This window comes from Nestor notabilis, unplaced genomic scaffold, assembly GCF_000696875.1.
Source record: "Nestor notabilis isolate BGI_N333 unplaced genomic scaffold, ASM69687v1 scaffold18887, whole genome shotgun sequence".
NCBI classification, from domain to species: domain Eukaryota; kingdom Metazoa; phylum Chordata; class Aves; order Psittaciformes; family Psittacidae; genus Nestor; species Nestor notabilis.
The window spans coordinates 37,944-60,028 of NW_009935334.1; the positions used below are offsets into that span (position 1 = coordinate 37,944).

At 43.8% G+C, this 22,085-nt stretch overlaps 1 protein-coding gene across 1 annotated transcript; it reads right to left on the reverse strand.

Annotated features, from left to right (window-relative positions):
* Nucleotides 1–1,099: 1,099 nt before the first annotated feature.
* LOC104408253 (autism susceptibility gene 2 protein-like) lies at nucleotides 1,100–22,013 on the reverse strand (the record flags this gene model as incomplete). Its single annotated transcript, XM_010017800.1, has 12 exons — nucleotides 1,100–2,629; nucleotides 4,635–4,875; nucleotides 5,899–5,982; nucleotides 7,720–7,797; nucleotides 11,897–12,029; nucleotides 13,329–13,400; nucleotides 14,223–14,252; nucleotides 14,808–14,879; nucleotides 18,257–18,352; nucleotides 19,290–19,340; nucleotides 21,547–21,761; nucleotides 21,853–22,013. Coding segments are annotated over 12 exons (2,467 nt in total), but the record flags the coding sequence as incomplete, so codon positions are not given.
* Between the last annotated feature and the right edge of the window lie 72 nt (nucleotides 22,014–22,085).

Sequence of the window (22,085 nt, forward strand, 5' to 3'; positions counted from 1 at the left end):
CAAGGGGTCCACGGAAAATTGTCCTTTGTCCTTGCTTGCCAGCGATCCTGCCCACAACACAAAAAAAAAGAGGAAAAAAAAAAAAGGAAAAAGAAAACCAAAAACCAAGGAAAGGGTCTGCCGCATGGTTCTGTGCCAGTTCCATCTGCTTTTGCCAGCTTGAGAAGTAGGAAACCAAAATTCCCTTCCAGGAGCGTGTGTCTCTCTCTTTCCTCGACGAACTGTCCCTTGTGTTTGTACAAAAAAATACAGTCTCTCTTTTAACTTCTTTTGTTAAACACAAGCATCCTTCTTGCCGCTCACTTGCCATTCCCGTTCTGTCTCCAGAGTTGCGAGTTGGTTGTTTTTTGGGTTGGTTGTGGTGGTTTTTTTTTTGTATTTTTTATTATTTTTTAAACCTTCCTCCCCCCAACATCCACTACGACCTGCCTCCGAGTTCTTGCATAGTTGAAGTATATATGCCGTACTTAGCTTTCTGAGTGTGAATTTCTGACTGTGACAAGAGTATGAGTTGTAACCATGTTAACAAATAACCAGAGTGGTTCTAGAAACCATTTTTATAAAGTCTACCTATGTTAAGAATTTAATATTGGTGTACATTTATATTAACAGAGTATTTACAGTTTGTTTTCTTTGTTTGTTTTTTTTTCTTTTCTGTTTTGTTTAAAACAAGAAGTCAAAAAAAATTCCTCTTAAATTTCTGCATAATATAATAAGGCAAAAAACAAACAGTTTTGTACATTATTATTATTATTAATATTTTAATATATATCTGTAACTTCGGTTCCAAAGTACCAAGGTAAGTGATCAATTGGCCTCAGAAGGGAACCTCACAGTGGACTGTAAAACTACAGTATTTCCATAAATAATACTTTTAAGAAACCCTGGGTATTTTTTTTCTTAAGGATCTGAGGCCTTTAAAATGCAAATTTAACTAAAAACAAAAGCAAAATTTCTTCTTTTTTTTTTTTTTAAGTGAATAAAGAGCACAAAATTAAAAAAAATACAAATCCATTAAAAATGTTTCTCACATTTGGGAAAAAATGTACAAACTTGCTCTTTGTAACTCCTTTTTTTTGTGGTTTTTCTTTTTTTTTTTTTTTTTTTTTTTAGCACAGAAACAAAAAACAAAACCAAAAATCAAGACCTATATATTAAATTCCCATTCTCAGCAACCTTCTTGTTGGAAAGTCTGCATCCCCGACCCCGTTATTTATGGAAATGTGCTTAACTTCTACAAATTTTACATTTAAAAACAAAAAAAAAAAGTTTACAGCAGTGCATTTTGTAAAAGGTTTGTTGGTTTCTGTTGTTGGTTTTTTCTGTTTGTTTTTCTGTTTGTTTCTTTGTTTGCTTGTCTTATATACAGGCGAGTTGAAAATTCACTGGTGGGGACTATCGTGCCTCTACTTCTTTGGGGTTCCTAGAGGGGGAATAGTCCCTGGCCTCTGAGTTTGTGAGTGGAGTAGTCCTGCGTGGGGAGGCAGGTCTGGTGCTGCTCGCTGGTACAAGAGGCGGTGGGGCGCTCAGCGCTGCGGTTGGTGGGTTCCTGTTTAAAATCCCATTGTGCATGGCGGTGGATGGACTCAGTCTGGGGTAATGCATCCCGCTTAAATGAGGCATGAAGGATGGCACGTGTGCCAGGTGACTTTCGATGGGGGACGAGTGCAAGTGGTGCATTCTGGCACGCTCAAGTTCTTCCCGTAAGTGCAAGCGCTCCCTTTCCTCCACTTGCCGCAACCGCTCCTGCTCTCGGCGGGCTTCAAGAAGGTTTTCATGGTTATAGTCATGCGGTTCCCTGTCTCTGTAAGAACGCTCATGGTCGTAAAATCCGGAGGTGGTAGGAAACCTATGGATAGGATCCGTCCGGAGCTGGAAGTCCATTCGACGGTGCAGGTCTAAGCTCCGGTAGGCATCTCGCAAGGGGTCCCTCATTGGGTCCCAAGAAAATCCGGGATGTGGCAGCCTCTCTCTTCCTGACAAAGGATTCATGCCTATGAGCGGGGTCATCATTCTGCTGCGGTCCAGAACATTCATGTTGTTCATCTGGTGCACGCTGCCCATGGAGATGGGCATAGAGGCAGCCATTGAATGAGGCAATGATAATCCATGCAAAGTAGGTGGTGGGGGATGCTCCACTGATCGGGAGTGCTGTGAGGGTTCAGACCCTACCACCAGCACATCGCTGTCTTCCTTCCTCTCCTCTTTGACTTTGATGTCATTCTTAATCTTCTGGAGGTCGCTGGGAAGCTCTGTCTTTCTCTCCATGTCCTTGCTCATCAGATTGGTAAGCTTCAAGCTCTCACTTAGTGCAGGTTTGCTGTATGGGGATACAGACTGGATTACTGGCTTTGTGTTGTCCTCAGAGGGTCTCTTATCATGGCTTGGAGTTTCCTTCACTGGGGAACGGCTCTCTTTAATCTTGTGTTCTGCTATGGGCGGCTCTCTGAGCCGGTCAGGGTGCTCTCGCTCAGGTTCTTTGGACCTTTCCCTTTCACTGAGGCTAACCTGCCTGATGGGATCACTGGAGGTTTGGCTGTTGCTGCGGATGAGATTGCTTATCTGATGTGTCACTGGAGCCGATGCCGGTGAGGATCTGTTTGAATGTCTGTTTTTATCCATGAGGTCTCTGTAAAAAGAGAGAACATACATCCTTGGTTTTGTGTGAACAAACAAGTGATGCTGGACACGCACAGTGCTGTGTCTAGTTGTGCAATTTGAGATTGATCAGAAAACTATTTGGAAAGCTCTGCTAGCATCAGCTATAGCTGTGACGCTACACTAAAAGATACACACGACCCACCTTTACCTATTCCATGGAAAATGTTAAACGTCAGCAAAGATGGGGACTAAATTAGGGATGCATTTGAGAGAACAGTCTATTCACCCTAAGACCACTTCACTGAGGAACGTAGGGCAACAAGAATTCTAGGCAGCTGATTTAACACACTTATTGTGTGTTCTCATATATGTATCCGGCTGACAGACAACGGTCTTCTTGGCTGCAACACTCTTAACTTGTGTTCCTTTCCTACAACATCAATCCAGAAGCCTGCAGAAATGTACGTAGGTCCTTCACAAGATAGCCTGTTGACTGGAAGCAGCCATGATGCTTATTTTCCTATGGAGCTGCAGGAGTTTTTGCTGCTCCCAGTTTTGGCAGGTAAGCTAGGTACTTGAGGAAAAAAATCTGTGAATAGGCCATGAAAGCGAGTCACTGACCTCTGTTTCAAGAGGACCTGCGATGACGAACAAGGGGTTGATGACAATGACCACAGGTTAGAAAGAGAGGCATGAGGGTTTACATTTATAACTGCACCTTTGTACCTGAGCAAGCCAATTAGTCACAGTTAATCTCACCTCTTTAAGAGGGGAATAAATAATGCTCACCTTTTAAAAGCACTTTGCTCTACATGAGAGACACTTTAAATGCAAAGTATGATGGTATGATTGAGAGAACTGCATTATGCAGCTGAGGCTCACTGATACTTAAGTTTTATGATGGGTTTGCTTTTGAGAGCTGTAAGACCCGAGTGCTAAAAGCTGGAGGTGTTTTGGGGAGTTCTGTAAGTGTTTATCCCTTATGATTACATTTGCTAACCCAAATTTCTTTTTCTGTAGTAGCCTTGATTGCTGGTCAAGGATGTGGTTTATTAAAACCATATCCAAACAGGGATGCTTGAGGACAGATTAAGCTGAGTTAATAGAAAAGTAATAGAGATGTTAACCCCTGTGTGAACACTCTTGAGAGTAACCTTGGTTTGCAAACAAATTACACTAAAGCCAAGAAGGGAGCTTCCTACCTGGATGACTGATCCATGCAAAGGTGTCAGACAATTTAACATTTAAAGCAAGATGATTTTCAGCCTACTGCTTCCTTACAATCTTGTTCACAGGCACTGCCTGAAGATCTCATTAAAAGCACTCCAGGCAAACTATCACTACGCAAATGCACACATCTAAGACTTGCAGGCTGCTATTGCCTACAAAGAAATAGCCTGTTGGAGACAACTGGGCTCTGAAATATAAAGGGCTTTACATCTTCAAAATGATGTAACTGGAAGCTAATGAAGTATCTATAGCCCAGGTGATCCAGTTCTGTCACTGTTAATAAGGGTTTGTCTATAATGCAATTTTTTAAGATCAGTTTTATTAATGGCTTCATGCACACTGCTCCACATACAGGCATTTGCATTTTTATCTCGTTAATGTCCAGCTAACATTTGAATTCATCAGCATATTTGTACATTAATGAGAACTATGATTGTCTTCAAAGGATCCATCACAATGCTACCTTCATGATTTCAGAACATACAGTGATCCTAAAGCAGCTGCACTGAAAACAGCCAAGTGTACCTTGAAAACACAGTGACAGGCTCATTTCCTCAGCCTGGTGCTTTTTATTAACCTACTATTGGAGACTGATTTATCACATTTCCAAAGAGGACGAATCCTAAAAGACAAAGAGGGTTTTTTTTTTGTGTTGCTACTACTTGTACTTATCTGAAGAAGAGGCCTATGAGCTGCTTCAAAGACCAGCAATGTTTTGCTCTGAAGATCATTTTATGATTGGAAAAATTGGGAAAAATATAGAGGAAAAACAGGCCCAGAGGGAAGTGCTCAAAGCTGCTTACCTCTCTTTGTCTCTGTCGTCTTTGCTCAGAGAAAGATCCCTCTTCTCGGGCTCTCGCTCCCGTTCTCTGTCTCTGTCATGGTTTGTCACTGAGGAGCTTCGCTCAGAATCGGTGGGCTTGGGCCACTGTGGAGGTGTGGGGAAGGACGGTGGGGTCCGATGGAGTCTATTCCATGGCTCATGGGGATTATTGAAATTCTGCAGGTTTGGGCCATCTTTGTGAGTAAAAATGTTGTTGTGAGCTAGAACAACAGCAGGGGGAGGAGGAGTTAAAATAATTCCAACCAAGTAATTACATAAACATTTCTCACAATGCTAATCACAACCAGAACTGTCCTTTCAAGACTTTTTAATGTGGAACTAATGGTGAGGGGGAGCTACTAGCAGGTGGACACAGATACCTCCAACACTGGGTGTAAGATCCACCAGCACTTTTAAGGCTTTGGGTGGAGGAAGCTTTAACTACACATTTGAGTAAGTCAGAGATGACTGAAAATGCCCAGCTCCTCTTCTCCCCCCACCCCAGCAAGGGTTCCAGCACAAACTCAGTATTGTCCCTCAGCTCCTCTCACTGGCAGAAACTTTTAACTTGTGGGTAGTTACAAGCAATCAGCTGTCTGCAGCTGAAGGATTCAGGGACTTTTTGGTTAAAGAAGCAAGACTATTTGGTGGTATGTATGTGTGTGTATAAAAAATAGAGCTTGGCTGTAGGCTTTTCAGAACAGTCACTTGATTTTCCTCCATCAATCTTAAGCTGATTTCTGTTGCACCGTGAGATGCAAAAGCATGCTCTCTTATGTGTGGCTCTCAAGCATGTCTTGCCTACAGGTAACATGTTTTTGAAGTAAAATAATTTTGTACAGGTAATTTACACTTTAGACAATGGTCACAGAGGAAGTCTACACGCTGCATCAGGAGAAGTATCAACAGCTGTTCCAGTATGCATCTTCACTGTTGAAGGATGTTACTTTAGATGCCCATAGGGCCCCAGAGCTCAGTGGCGTCTTGCAGCTCTAGCACCTCTAGGAGCACACAAGGTACCAACCTTCAGCAGTGAGGAGACACAGAGCACAGCTAGTGATGTTTGTGACATGCAGAAAAGCTCCCACCGCAGAGACCTGGAAATCTTAGGTGCAGTGTTTTCAGATAGGAGAATGGAGGTTAGGAATTAAACTTCTTTAAAAACTACCACCAGCTGCTGTAAATATTAGCATGTGGCTTTTCTGGAAGGGATGTTTGTCTGCAGTAACCCAGCCAGTACTTACTCAGAGCATGACTGCCTAATCCTCCAAAGGCATTGCTGCCTAAGTTCCCAAGGCCGCTGAAGGTGCTTGACCTGCTAAATGGATCTGGAAAGGCAAACAGGGATTTAGCAGGCATTTAGCCAAGAATGCTGGAGAATGAAATGCACCCCTCCCCTTCTTAATGGTCTGAATCCAAGTAGGATTAGGCCAGACTTTAAGCTGATCCTTCTCATTGCAAGGTTCTTTGCACAGAAAATTCCCATCATGTTAAAATGTAGAAGGGATTCAGTGCTCACTCTGCAAACAGGTGCTGTAATAAACTTTTGTATGTCAGTCAGAGGGGAGCTAGAAATTAAGGTCTAATAGCTGAAATTAGGGTGGCTGCTGCTGAGCTATAGTTCTCCTTCCTTATCAGTACTAATAGTAGAAGCATTGCAATTGCCTTGAAAGAACCTCAGCAGGCTCCTCGGTCAGCGTATTGAGGGGATGCATCATTTCACTGGTTCCTGTATACAGCTTTCTACCCTCTTTGTAGTAGTGCATAGAGACAGTCTTAAGCTATGTGCTACAGATATGTACATTGCTACATCCATCCTTACACCAGCTCTGGTCTGTTTGTGCCAAAGTCCTCTCCCATAATGGCTTCCTTGATTCCAGTGGTGGTGGAAATGATAGTGTACTCTTAGGAGCTACTACGACAAAGGGATGAGAGGATACCCTTTGAGGCAGAAGATGAATCTTGCCTTTCCTCATCAAGCATCTATCTGGTTACTGGCACTTGCCTTTATAAAAAGTCTGCTTTTTTTTAGTTAAAGGTTCCTCTCTGAGTGGACACAGCCAGACTTGGGTTTCTGCCTTCCACAGATGGCTATGGGTTAAATCATACCAGTGCACTTGTTTTCTTTCCTACTGGTCATCTCTAAATAACTCCTTCTGCCCACTGGCTTTTTGCCTGTCCCTTTAAAGCCTTTAACGTGCCATGTTACAGGAGCTGTTTTGCTCTCCATGTCCTCATGGATATCCTTATATTTAAAATATCAGGGCAAACAGCACAGATAGCTTGGATCTTCAAGCAAACAGCTGTTTGCTTATTTACTTATTTTTAAATAGCCATTATTGCTCTTAAAGTAACTGAGTGACTGTGGAGATATACAGTTAATTTTGACAGAGTTTTCAGGAATTGATGTAAATCTGGGTATCTGCAATAGAGAAAAGTCTACTAGGTCATGTGGCATGCCACATGTACTGATTGGATGAGTGTTACTAAAACATTAATCAACAGAGCTTGAACTTTAATTGGCAATGAGCTGCTTGTGAGCTTCTAAAATGAGGAAATTTGAGAAAATCAGGCTCTACTTACTGCCAATTAGGAAACTGAAAGGCTGGCAAAATGTGCAGAACAGCTATTTGCCAGGAACTGTTCACTGAACTTTAATAAAGAACCCAGCCAAGAACTCTCATAGGTGGGAAATGGTAAGGGAGGAGCCCATTTTAAGCTGTGGCTTGTTTGAGGTACCTCTGCATACATTTCCCCCATTTCCTTGGGCACAACCAGCAGCACAGAAGGGCTCTAGAGGCCACATTTCAGCTCCTGTGCAGTGTCCCAGCAGTGACAGACTTGACTGCTCTGCAGTGCTGCTAATCCTGCCCCTCTCCTTTGCAGGAGAGCAGAGGCAACGTGCTGGGAAGCTGGCATGGGTGAGAACCTGGCTAGCTTCTGGTTCCTGAGACAGTTTTAAGCCTCTCCCTCCCCTCGTGCTACAGTGCCTCAAGGCAGGACCACACTGGAGAGCCAGAAATGTGTCACAGGTATAAAGGTGAAGACGGTTTACTTACACTTACCTGCCAAGTGGTTAGTGGGCAGGAAACTGCTGTGGTGAGGTGAAGGACCAAAAGGGGTGGTGGCTGGATGTGTCGCACCTGTGAGAACAAGGTCCCTTTTTAGTTCAGTGGCAAGTGACTGCTTGCATACATAGAGGTCCTGGCCATAACACCGAGGAACCAGATGCAAACGCACAGGCCAGACTTGAACACAGCAAAGGCCGGGAAAGACCCTGAACACCAGCTGAGTGAGCTACAGGCAGGATCGCTCAGGGTGTCCTTCAGAGGAGTCTGTGGGCACTAGGAGGCAGGAACAGACCTTGCCTGATGTGTTGCTGCTCACCTGTAGTCATGAGGAAGTGAATCTCTTTGTCTGGCATTTTCAGTCATTACCCTGTGTTTACATTAAGAAAGGTCAGCCCAGGTTATGGGCCCAGACAGAAGGTGCTGGGAAGTGACTGATTAGAGTCTATATGGAACACCAGTTAACGACAGGCACGCAGGGAACATCAATCATGCCTCTCCCATGAGAGCTCCATCGACGCTCTCACATCTGTCTCTGCAACCACAGGCTCCCCCCCGCGTCTCCCCCCCTTCCTAGGCACTACTCATTGCCATGGAGCCATGCTACCTCGTGGGAAAGCAGCACCACTGCCGAGCATGCTGGATTACATTAGGTTGAGGCAAGGGGCAAGAATGGGCTGAAACAAGCTGCTCTGCCCTGTATTCCAGGGTGGACCAGGCTCACACAGGAAATTCTGCTCTCCTTTCAGAACAGAAAATGAGAGCTTTGCTTCCTGTGCAGGCAGACACATGTGAACCTGAACAGGCTTGCAACTGAAAAGCCTGGTGCCACCAGCCACTGGGATACGTAGTTTTTGGAAGAACATTAACTCCCATGTATCCTGCAAATGACAATACGTTTGGGCAATCTCATGGGCCTGGCTTTTGCTGCCTAAAATTAGTACAGCTGATTTTCAGGATGCACCTGAAATCAACTTTTGAATATTTATGTTTCAGATGTGAATGACACAATGTTTCTGTGGCTTCAGTATTACACTGACAAGACCAGCCCTCTCCAACCGTTTAGATTGTGAACATCCTTTGGTGCCTCCTCCCTGCCAGTTCTGCCACCACTGCAGACAATGCAGAATAGCAACTATCATAACTTTCAGATGCTGCCTGGATGCAAACACTTCTGCCTCCCTTGCAGGAAGCAAGACCTGCCATACCTGTGCATTAACTGTCTCATTCTGTTAGAAACTAGTCATTGCACACAATGACAGAAGCAGCACTTCCCCAAGGATATGTTACATCATGTACAAAAGAGACCAACCTCTAAATATTTTCAGTGCTCTTGTTCCATATATTTTGTTGGTGAAAAGTTCATTTCCCTTACTGGGGAGTAACAGGTCAACTCTAGCAAACATCAGCATACTGGGCATAAATGTGAGCTCTTTGCTAACAGCTCCCCTCCCCAGTCACTGCTTTCTCAAGTGATAACTTTCCATTATAGAAAATAGGATTACAATCCTTCTCCCACCTGGAACTCCAGCTCTCCTGTTACCTTTACCACAAAGACTTCTGCCTTGTCTGCGGCCCGTGTGGATGATTCCCACCAGTGGCAGACCTGCTCTGGTAAGTTCCTGCCCCTCATCTCCAAGCCACATCAAATGTGTGTTTCTACCATATGTCATCAGTGCTGGTAACACTGTGGAAGGTCACAGCAAAAGTGGGGGGAAAGGGAAAGAAGAAACTAAAATGCACAGGAGAAATTGCACCCCAAACACAGCCCAAACAGCATTTTACGGAGGTGCACGTCAGTCCCTGACCTGGTTTTGGTGACTGAGCCCAACAACAGATGGTCATTGTGAAATGCACTCGTGTTCAGAACATGAGCAGACTATAAAGCCAGAGAGGGAGACAACGCTGCACGTCTCTCACCAGCTTGGGCACCACAAACCTAAGCAGCCAGAAAATGAGTTGAGGAAACTTGAGAGAGACCACGGCAACGAGACCTGGAGTTATCTATAAACATTCTGACTGCTCCAATGCTTCAAGACGGATGGAGACTGTCATCTTTCTAATCCTTTAAGATTTCAGGAGGTGTATAATGGATGGGAGATTTCTTCAAAGGAGACGGCTTACAAACTCAACTACACGGGCTGATAATAAAAAATCCTCTGGAGAAAGCCAGGAGCAGCATTGCAGGCTGTCAGGTAGTTATTAAATATAGTGTCTGCCAGGCAGCCGAGCATCCGTCCTGCAGACAGGTGGCCCTAAGATAACTTATGTCTCCCACAGTAACTAGGCAATGCAGCAGAACCAATGATTCACATCAACTGCACGCTTGTTGGATAAGGTGAAAAGAATGCCTCGGATATTGCAGAGTAAAAGATTTATTCATCTATATATTACTGCTGCAGTGTTTGTTCACTTTGATATCACTCTTTACCTAGATTTACCGTGTGATGGCTCTTGTGATTAATGCAGTCACAGACAAAGTTGCTCTAAGGTTGTTTATCTCTAGTGAAAGTTTTCTATTAATTTGCCTTCTTTAATGTATCTATTCCGTATTATTTCCCCTCTTGCTTTTATGAATGGAAAACCAAGCCATGCTTGCATCTGTAGGAGAAAAAGCTCAAGATACCAACTGCACCAGTGCTTTTCTGCCTGTTACGGTGAACTCTGCCCAATACAGCCTCCAGCAGCAAAACCATACACAAAACAAGAGTCTTGAAATGACAGCACAGGACAGACTAAGGACTGTGATTAGGAAGGAGGTGCCATATAAAAACTGTCAGAGGTTTGTAAATAAGATGTGCTTATGCATCCAAGCAGACGCAATAAATATCGTGGTCCTGTACTATCAAAGTGACTTCAGAGAGACCAAAATACAGGGTAACATCCTACAATGTACAGCAAATATGAGCACTAGTTGTATGTGGTAGAAACATGTATCTGATGTTGGAGAATTTCCATTCAGGTAAGGGCAGAAACACAGACTGAACCACTGGTGGGGTTCCTGAAGGCTGTCTGACATCTGTGTTTGAAACTCAGTTCTCACAGAGGTTTCAGCCTGATTCTCATCTGTTGCTTTTCTGTTATGACGGGGACAGAATTCAAACCATTCCTAACCTCATTCATTTCAAGAGATTTGAATCAAGGCTGAATATGATCATGTCTGCACTGAGTTAGAATGAGAGCACAATACTGCATCATAAAAACAGACTAACATTAGGAAAGAAAATACATTATTTGCCGATTAATTATACACATAAAGAGCTTAGCTGCATCTCATCAATTGATATAGCTCATTCAGAGTGCAGACTTTAGCACCTCAAACACAGAACAAAAACCTGAAAAAATCTAGGGGGAAGGATAAACCTGGGAACACAACAAACCCAGCATTTGGTAGATGGACAGTGACATGAATCTACAGCGACTTCCGAACCAGAATATCAGAGTTGCAGTCTCCCATGGTCAGAGCCATTGAGAACAGTGCAGTGGAGCCTACTGCACTTTGGTAATTGCATTAATTGCAATTGCTTCTCCAATAGATTGGAAAGCAATTGATCAATTTAATTCTTTGGGGTTTTAAAATCCAATATGCCATTTTAAGCCTTAAAGACTGCTGGACTTTGTAACACATAATATGGGGAATTTATATTTAAAACCCAAACAGTTCACAAACATGTTCTGTGATATTTTCAATGCTGTTATTGAAGTTTTCCTTTTACAGAAAACCCTTGTTTTCAGAAAACAAACAGAAGCTTGGTGAGTGGAGGAGCTGAGAAGAACAACATGGCAAATATAAAAGCAAGAAAGAGACTGAGGCCACTTCCAAATCCTGTGCAATGGAAACATTTTCAAGTGTTTTGTCAAAATCACTTTTAAAAATCACTCCATAGCCTATTAATCAGGCACATAAGAACCAGCTGCACAGACTCGAATGTAAAAGCCAACTGCTGCAGCTCAGTGTCGTGCAGAGGATCCTGCACTGGAGGCAGTGGAAGAGCCCAACCCAGCTCTGAGAGCCCCAGTCACAAGAGCCACCAGTGCCTCCACACCCTCTGAACCAATCTTGTCTGCTTCAATTTTTGAGGTGTACGTAGCTGTAGAGACACACATCACACATACTGACTGATTTTTGTTTGTTTTTTTCCTATTTCTTCTACAAATGATGATGTTTCCTTACCTGTGGTAGAAAACAGAGGCCTGGCAAGATCCTGTGGATAATGGAAGCCTGGAAACACTCCAGGGGCTGGAGGTCTGCTGAACAGGTCAAGTTTACCACCTATCTCTAGCTTGTGGGGATCCAGCTGCATTTGCTGTCAAATGATATAAAAACAATCTCATTATACACTTCCTTTTTTAAGGGAGAAAGAGAGAGGGAGTTCAGTCTCACTCCTGCTTAGCCCTGCCAGCGAGAGTTAGCGAGAGTGACAGCAGTGTCTCTGGTCACGTACCGCAGTCATGCTCTGACAGCATCTGTAAGGCCATTTCACTCCACAGCCTCTCAGCTGCCTGCCTCATCCACATGAATAAGGTCTGAAGTGAGCTCTCAGCCCCTCAGCACACACAGTGGAGCATGCAAGATGATACACTGAGTGCACTGCACCCCAGGATCAGTCGGTGCTCTCGGCCTGACAAAAAACATTCTGCAGGCAGAAAGCTGCTGGCAGAAGTCTTGAGAGAGGGGTGACAGACTTGTCTGTTTTGCTTCTCCAGTTTGGAAAGAGAGATGTTCCTAGACTATGCCCTTCCTGGAGCTAGTATAGCTCAGAACGCAGACAAGGGGCAAAAGCATAAAGAAAACTATGAGGCTCCTCCAGAGGCTATATTTATCCTTCCCCCATAGAAGGGAGCATGGTCAGAACTGCACCCAAGTCATGTAAGTCTCTCAAACAGCTTTAAGGAGATATATTTGCTTATTTAAAAAGCGTAAGGACACACACCACTTGTAGAGAGACTAATTACAGTGCACTACTTAAGCACTGGATAATCTTCATTAATGGGATGAAAAAACTACAGCAGGAGCTATGAAAAAATAAGTATCACAGAAGTCCCATTATCAGCTATTCTGCCTGTCACAGGGAATTTGGAGTCTAACAGCACCACAGTGTACCTACATCTTGTAACCTCCTGAGTTGTAACCCCCCTCCCTCTGCCCATCATCTCTGCTGTGCAGAAAGCCCAACACCCTTTAACACGGCAACTATCAATCTACTCGCCTGCTCCCTGTTTTGTAATATGCTCTTCACCATATTGGTCATTTCATTACCTCCTCCCCAGGAGGTACTAGTACAGAAGGGAAATGACGTTAAACATACATGCTTTGTAAAAAAGATTGATCTGGGGCAAAATTACCCTTCCCCTCCAGTTCTTCACCTCTTTCTGGCTGTGCACTTAGTATCTCTTGCTCATTTTGCTACCCTTCAACCCAATTCCTTTGCCCTCAGATAAACTTTATGGTTGCTACAAAAAATGTTAAAGGATTGAAAGTGTTAGTTAATCAATACAGGCAAGCTTAAGAATCAACTACAGTAACTGCTTCCTGCTCATTACTCACTAAAATATAATCTGTAAGCCAGAAGACTTGGCTTTGTTCCAGAAACTGTCTGAATTACCTTTATCTTTTGCTGGTGATGGTAGATCTGCCAGGCGATCTGTACATGAACCGCACACCACTTCCCGGGCTTCTGCAATGGAAAGCACAAGAGTTTAGATTAATTTATACGTTAGCAATCTACATCTGATAGAACCTTTCATTTCCCTTACTGTCAAACAGGCAGCTAAGCAATGAGAAAGGCTGATTACTGAAATGGCACAATAGGTGATCAACAGTTCTTTCTGTACTGCAGCAGATGATGTTTAAATTCAGGAAACAAACAGGAAGAATGTGGGATATCTTTCTCATCTCATGGGGACCCGAGATCCCTGCCTGTCCTACTTGCACTCCCCCCTTCATAAATGGAAATAAAGGGCAGCAAAGACAGGTATGTTTCTGAAAAGAGCGCTGTTCATTCATCCCTGCTGCACTGCAGGCCAAGTCATGCGTGGTTATTATGGCTACTTGCATTTGAGCAGGAAAAGGGTAGAGACAAACAATCACCAGGGATGAGCAGTGCCACAGCTGAACAAGTTACTGTTTTACAGCTGAGCTGTGCTACTCACTGTTGGGTGTTTTTTGAACATGAGGAGCACAAACAGAAGACACAGACCTAAGCCACCATGAATCTGATCAATGGTGAATGTCTGTCCATGCTCAGAGTCATTTATTTCTGTGACTCTCATTTCACACTGTGAACTATTAATGCACATAAATGGATGCAAAACAAGGTTGGGATTCAATCTAAACGTTATTAATCAGAAGCAGTTAAGAGTTTACGATGACATTTTGCTTTAAATAAAGGATAAGCATGAAATTTTCCACTGGACACGTTAGATTTCAAAAACACATGCATGATATTTGAAATGTGTGTATATATACGTATATAAAATCCCCCACAAACCTTACTTACTCTTACTGGAGGCCTATAAGGGTCTGACACCTAGGGAAAAAGCAGAAATAAAACAATCAGCCTTTCTAAAACTAGCCAATATACCAAAAGGTGGAAAACTTCCTTCCTCTAAACAGTAAAAGCATTTAAAAAGCAATGTTCCAGAGAAGTCCCCTGTGACACGAGAAACCTAAAAGGCTTAAAGAAGGCTTAAAACTTCTCTTTCATTCCTTGCACCAAACTCAGCAGAATTTTATGATAAACAAAGCGGTTTCATGCCAGCAACTGAACAGTGTCAGTGCTTTTCTGAACCTTGTAATCTGAAATGGAGCACATAAAACTACTCTCCAAGCAATGCTTAGGGGAAAGACCTTGAAAGGGGTTCCTGCCCCATTTCCCTCTGACTTTGAACAAGTCAATACATCCCTCTGTATTCACGACTGGTGGAAGCTCCTGTTGTCTCACCAGAAAAGGAAACTTCTGCCCTGACTGCTTGTTCCCAGCCTAGAAGGCAAATTTGCTCACCAGCTGCTCTTTTTATGAGCAATCACAGTGTTTACTGCAAATCCAGATAAGCTGAAAGGAAGGTTATATATTGTTGCCTACCCCTGGAGTCTTCTGCAGCAGGGTATGGTGGACTGTGCCTGGTCTACCTGCTACATCAATAGGGTTTGAAGTCTGAAAGACAAGAATAGAGCGTGAATAATACTGTATCACACCAGTGGTACATTTAACATCTCTATCTGATGTTAATGGCATTAATTAGTACATGTTTGTACTGTGCTTTGAACACGCATATTGCTACATTAGTGCTAAATGTTATCTCTTACTGACAGCCAACAGCATTTAACCACCGTGTCATCTATTATTCTTTAGCAGCAGTAAGAGTATTACAGCAGCACCTCTAAGCCCCACTGAAATCACAACCCCGTTGTGCTATGCAGTATGCAAGTAGATGGGAAGGGACAGTCCCTGCCCCGCAAGCTTGCTCTTTAGACAAAACAGGCAGGCAGTAGGAGAGAGAATGAGAGGTGGACTGACTCCTCCGTGTTTCAGGCAGCAACTAGGATAGCAGTCAGGAATGGAACAACTCAAGCATCCTAGTCCCGTATTCCACTTACTGGACCGCAGCCCCGCTCTGACTGGGGCCAGATAACACAATGGCTAAAATGGCAACAGCCCATCTATTTGCTTTGACAAGGCAAAATGAGAAACCTTAGAAGGTGCTTGTGGGTCTTTTATAGCTTTGCATTGTTTATCCCGTCATTTTCCAGCAAGAATTAAACACTTCATTGAATGAATCCCTGTTCCTCTGGATCCCACCTGCTGCCCTGCCCTAGACAATCCCTAAGAACTCGTTCGTCTTCTCACCCTGGCATTCCTCCATCTCCCACTCCCACAGCAACTGCACCTGGTGCCTCCACACAGCTGAGTGCAGAGGGGTTAAACCTTATTCCCCAAGAGATTATTTCACTCACATTTTAGGTCAAATTACAGCAGATTTCAAACAGTCAAACTGTACAAGCCATGAATATAATCATGGGTGTGGGAAGAAAGATAGGCTTTAATTTCTCTAAAGCTATGTAACTTCCAGACTCATTAAAAAGAGAATTCTTTTGTGTAGGTAAGTCAATGAACTCCCCAGGCAGATGTGTGCTCTCAGGGGCTGTCTGACAGCTGAGGTATATATAAGGTGGCAAATAAGTTACAGCTATCATACAGGCAAGACCTTTAAGATCACAACATGTTAATAGCATGGTGTCATCCTGTCCCCTTGTTCCCTGGAGAAAGACGTGAATGCTTCCTCCAGCAAAGTAAACTGAATACTTCTGACCTTTTCAAGTTCTTAGCTTGTGAGAAACAGCCGTTGGGACACTCACTGAGAAGTTTACCGTCAGCCTGGATTTATGTGCAGTGGACTTACACGCACAGCTGTAGGCAACTGACATGGGAAGGGGAAAAACAAAACCGAGACCTCTGCTTTGAAAAGCAAGAAGTGCAGTACTCTGTGTGCCAAAACCACATCATCAGGTCTGCAGCGATTACGAATGCTTTAGTCAAACAGCTTGGGAGGGAGAGAGCATGGAAAAATGAAGCAGTAATGATGACTAGAGTGGCTTTGCCTAGCTGTTCAGCTCTGTTTCCTCTAGGAAACTGGAAAATAATGTGCCAAAGTGGCAGATCCATTTCTCAACCCATCCCTCTTTTATTCAGGTATTAGATTGCATGTAAATACAGCACTGTCCAGACATCAAGTGATGGTAGTGATTAACCATGGCACCAGAGCATGACCTTGTGCTGCTTAAACTCAAGCTAGCACATGTTCTATGTAGCTATCATTAAAAAAAATTAAAAGCTGGTTATAATTCAGTACTAAGAACTGTTTAAAAATGTAACGGGTCTCTTTCTTTCTTGCTCTTGTAACTGCTTCTCTTTGGTCTAATGGTATTTTGCAGTGAGATGGTATCTATAAAGCTCTGTAACGGGAAGATGGAAACCAGAAGAGCATGCTGTCGTCGTATCAGAAGCTCCTCATTAACAGCAAGTAGCCTTATGGCAAAATAGAACCGTATCTTCACATCAACAAAATTTGGCCAATTCCACCTTATTTGTGCAGCTCCTTTGCTTGGAAAGACAAGTTCACACCCTGACACCTCAGGGTCTGTAGGGACTCCCGAGCACACCTTGCAAGAGTAGTAACAATTAACACTGGCAGCCAGCTCCGTCAAGGGATAGCTATGTTCTGTCTCTCCTGCTCCCTTTGATTTGATGCAACTGCTCCTTTCCTATGCCTGTAGCTACTACATACAGAACTCGTGTTGCAAAGAGCCATTTTAGAGACTTTGCTATTTGTAATGTATCCAGAAAATAATGTAAGGGATTGGATAGGCACTAAGGAAATACTCCAGCTTCCATTAAAAATACTAAGTGGGAAGGTTGCTAGAGGCCTTATTTGCTGCAGTTGCTAGTTTCTGACTTCCACTGATGTCAGTGAGACTGCGGAGGGAAGCACACCCCACAGCCCTGCTTGGTGGGATTACAGAAATCACCTTCCAAACGCAAACAGAAGCAGCCTGGCTACAGTGCTGCTCCTTCCAGGCTTCTGACACAGCAGCAAAGCTCTGTGGAAATGCATTTCAAGATAAGACATCTCTGAAATCACAGTATGTAGAGAAACTAAACACATGTCACCTTACAAATGGAGTAAATGCTCGATTTTCAAACAAGTATTACATAGATACAGCGCGTATTTGTTGTTTGGAAAGATGTAACAGTTTCTGTACATTTAAAAATAGTTAATAAAAAGAACATGTTGGGGAGGGGAAAAAAAAAGCAGTGCACACCACAGAATTCGTCAAAAATGGTGGTTATCATGGCAACATTTCCAAATGCCAATCAGTGCTAGTTGTAATGATATGTTACAGTTGCAGTGCACCTTTCAAACACGCTATCTCAAAGAAGCTTGCAGGCATTAATCAAACCTTATAAAACCCACTGCAAGATCAACTTTATAGATGAGGAAGCTGAGGAACAGAAGATTTAAGCGACTTGCCCTAGGTCAGACAGTGTTGGAGCTGGGAATAAAGATTCAGCTCCTTCAAATTGCTCTACCCATTTACAGCAGTCTCTCCCTATTGTTCCCACACTTATACAGTCAATTTCTCTTTTGTTTTTTTTTTTTTCTGGGAATAAACACAGTTTATCTTTTGCAATCCCAGACCATTAAATGTATAAAATGATTTGGGACTCTTTGGTCTATTATAAGCTGTAAATATTTCAGTCAAATAATGCATTTGACTGTATGCTTCTCTTCCTGTTTCAGCTGACCTCCCAAGTGAACCACTATATCCTTTTCCAAGGAATGATCTGTAGTGCCAAGAGAAAATGCCTAAAGTGTTGGCTGCTTTGTGCAGAGGATGCTCACAGATCTGCAGGGTGATCACTTCCAACCCTGTGCTGCGCTTCTGCTCGTTAAATCATGTGCTACAAAATCACCAGAGACACGACTCTGAACACAGTAAAAGAACAAAGCCTTCAGAAGAAGAAGTTTGTACCTTCGGTTGAAATGCTCCCTGAAGTGACCCAAAGGGACCTGAATGTGGAAGCATGGGTGGCATTCCAGGCATTGCTGGAGGATAGGTTGGAAAGAACTACAAAAGAAAAAGAGATGCTTATGTCACAGGACAACTTGAACAATAATGGAGGTAGGTGCCAATCCTGGCACATACAAAAATAGTACTGTGTTGAACGAGTGCCACAGTGAAAATACACACTGAATTTGCTTTCAAAATTTCTAAGAGCAAAGCCAAAACTTGGAAAATGCGCTCAACTGATGAATTTTCTAGACAGTGTTGAACAAGTGTTGCCTTTCGAATCGGTGGACTATGGCAGGAAGCACAGAGCATTCATTCACCATTTTTAAGAGGAATCGGAATAAATCTGGGTTTTATGTTCACTTTTTGTTAACTTTGCATTTTTCTGCAGGAGCAAACAAATTGACCCCGTTTTGAAATGTGCCCTGCTTTAATTGTCAAAGCAAAAAAGAACCACAAGATGCTGCATTGCACACTAACCACAGGCAACATGCACGCCACCTTGTAGTTGTGAAGACTGGGTTAAGTTTTGCTTAGGCCTCTCCTGAGCACATACAGCAGTTTTACAAGTCCCAGAATATGTAGTTTTTGTGCTTTGGAGCAGTGGGGAGCACCAGGAAGAAACCACCAGTTTGACTTACTCCTGTGACCTGAGCAAAATCTTGTGAGAGAGCCATGCACTCCAGGCTGCTGCACTGTGAGAAGCACCAGCTGCAAAGATACTGCAATGACCACTGATTTAGCCATTTGTGCGCATTCCCTGCCATCCCAGGCACAGCAATATAGAGCTGCAGCAGCAAAAATGCAGTAGGCAAAGATTAAAAACCAAAAGCCCAAAGAAAATTTCGTACCTTAAAAAAAATTAAATAAATCAAGACAGAAAAAGAGCTTTAGGAACAAATGAATCAAACCACTACCGATCAATCGAAAACAAGCAAGAGAAGTGCAAGCAGAACCATTAACAAAGACACCACCTAGAAAGGTAAGCACTCACGTTGGAATGTCGAAAGTAAGGGTTGTCTAATTTGGGAGCGTACTTGTCAAACTGGAAAGAAAAGAGAAAAAAAGGAAACACGTGAGTTTGGTTTCGGCAGCAGCGGACACATCAGGATTTCAACACAGACAAATAAGCACGGCTCGTCTGTACAGCATTGAGCAGAGCAGAACTGACTGGTTATTCCATTCTCGCTCATCAGGGAGCTGACTGACTTCCCAAAGCTAATGAGACGGAAAGGTGCTAGCCCCTGGGTTGTGCTGGGTGCTGCCGAGCATCTCTGCAGAACCCTGTTTGCAGGCTCTACATGAAGAGGATCCTTCACTATGAAGAGAGCAGTCCTGATAGCTGCAGTGCAGTGAAACACAGGGAAGTTCAGCTCCAGGTCCAGATCTGGGATTTGCCCCTGGAACACTGAACTAGATCACACACTAGAAGGTAGGGAACATTTTCCATTAGACCCCAACTTCTATTGTGGGGCAACCAATACCAATTCCCCATTTCCTGGGTTCCTGTAAGTGCCAAAATTGTTTGGAAAAGGGCTTAACTGCTTTGGATGCACAAGTCTCTCTATAATCCCCCACCCCTGCAGAAGAGAGAGCGCCCCAGAGAAAAGGTGATCGTTATCCTTTTCCATTCCAGCATGGGGTTTTAACACCTCCATGTGTGCAGTCTGTGCCCCGTATTTATTTTTATGACCATTTGTCCTGTACCACCTTGGAAACAAAACCAAAGCATATATACATTGCATTTTTGAACAGTATGTACATTCTGCTGGGGAGGAAGGAGTGGGGAAAAGGCAGGGAAGGGAGCTGTAGGACCCCATGAAAAGCTGCTTATTTGGCAAGTCAGCTGCTGTTTCACACTCCTCTATGTGCAGGAGAGTAGATTTGTAATTTCATTAATTACAGTTATTACTGGAGCCATGTCCCCTCCAGTGTAAATACCATAAATTACCAAACACATGCAGCTGTAAATTTCAACACTCTTCTCTGGTGTTGGGATTAGCAGACCTGATCTAGCGGAATATAAGAAGATGTGAGTGAAATATAACAAAGGAGTGTTGCGAGTTGTTTTTGGTATGAAGGCTGACATCAACAGGGCAGGGGTGGGAGGGGAGGGAGCTGTTCACAGGATCGGGTATCATGATTCTTGAGTAACACAAGAGGTTTCTGAGGAAAGATTCAAGAGTGTTTTACACAGACCAAGAAGAGGAGGGAAGGTGTTTACACACGAGTACATTGAGCAAACACCTGGGGCTGGATTTTGGGTGGATGATATTACTTCTAATTGTCTTGCTGCTAAGCAGATTACAACCCAAAAATGCCATCGGGCAGTCAGCAGTGGGAAAGAAAAGTGGGAAACTGTGCTCCTTGAATCCTTGGTAGTTCCTCCCAAATGCTGCTTTTGTTGTTACTCTTGGCTTTTACTAGCCTTAGCAGAAGAGGGTTGTTTCTACATTTTGGACACAGTGTGAAACTGAGAGGGGGGGGGAAAAGCTAAATCTTGTTCTTTCAATTTTACAGAGTAATTGCCAGAAATGGGGAGAGAGCATTTTAAAGCACTGACAAAATCCATTTGTGGCAGACCTCTAACAATGCTGTAACAGCTGCAGCAAAGTCCCACTGTGTTACAAGCAAATTCAGTGGTAAAACACTAATGCTTACAACATGGCCAGGAGGATCTCTCCTGCAAGAAGAACCAGCCCACACAAAACAGTGCTTGTTGATGTAATCAAATAATAAATGCCAAAATCGATACAGATTAGGGAATTAGGAGAGAGAGGGACAAAACTTTTATCAGATGAGATGCTGCCCTATGGTGAGAGCTCTGGGTAAGCAAAGTATTGTCTGCCCCACAATGAACAGTTGTAGGGGCTGCGTTTGGTACCCCAGAGGCTATTGATCTTGTGCTGTTTTGGTGTGTCATGGCACCTGGCTCTAGGAAAGGGAGAATAGAAATACACAGCAGGACACATGAAAAGGGAAACTAAAGGGACTCTGACTCGTCTCATGGGTGTGCTAACTGCTCATGGGTAGCAGCGTAGAGGACCCAGAGACTCGATGTGGAGGGTCTGGATGGAAAGGGGGTCCCTTCGGGAATGCCGGGCCTGTCTGTCCAGGCCTCCATGTCGGAAGGGCAGGGACAGCATGCCTGGCTGAAATGCAGAGGAGTGGGTTTTGTCTGACAGGAGTGGGTTAGGCTTTTTGACCAGAGATGCTCTACTTATCCTCACATTTTGGGCTGGGGTACGCACCATGGGAGGTGCAGAGGGCGGCATGAGCGGCGTCTGGGGCAAGCTGGATGGAAAAGGAGTGAATGTGTGCTGGTGGGTGTGTTGGTGCTGATGCGTGTGTTGGTGCTGGTGAAACTCCGCTCTCAGCAGCGGCACCGGGCCAAGTGAGGCAGCGGCCCGGTCCGAACTCTGAACCAAAAACCGGTTGTTCAGCTCTTGCCTGAGCAGTTCGTGATCTAGAGGAGAGAGAGAGAGAAAAAAAAAAGACACAGAGGCCCGTGGGCCCGTGAGTACCACAAAGACGGAGGAGAAAGAGTCAATATTCACCTGGCATTCCCTGTTTCTGCAGGTCATGCTGTGGTGGTTTTCTACGTGAGGACTCATTGGTGGAGGTAAGAGAGATGCCTGTGACAAAGTACCAATCAGAATCCCCGAATGAGGCTGGCAATACATGATTGGTTGGTTGAATGATATCAACAGGCTGGTATCTAAAGGCAAGAGAGAACACCATGAGTCATCACAGCAGAAAACATCACGGGGGCTCAGCAAGCACCGCCCGC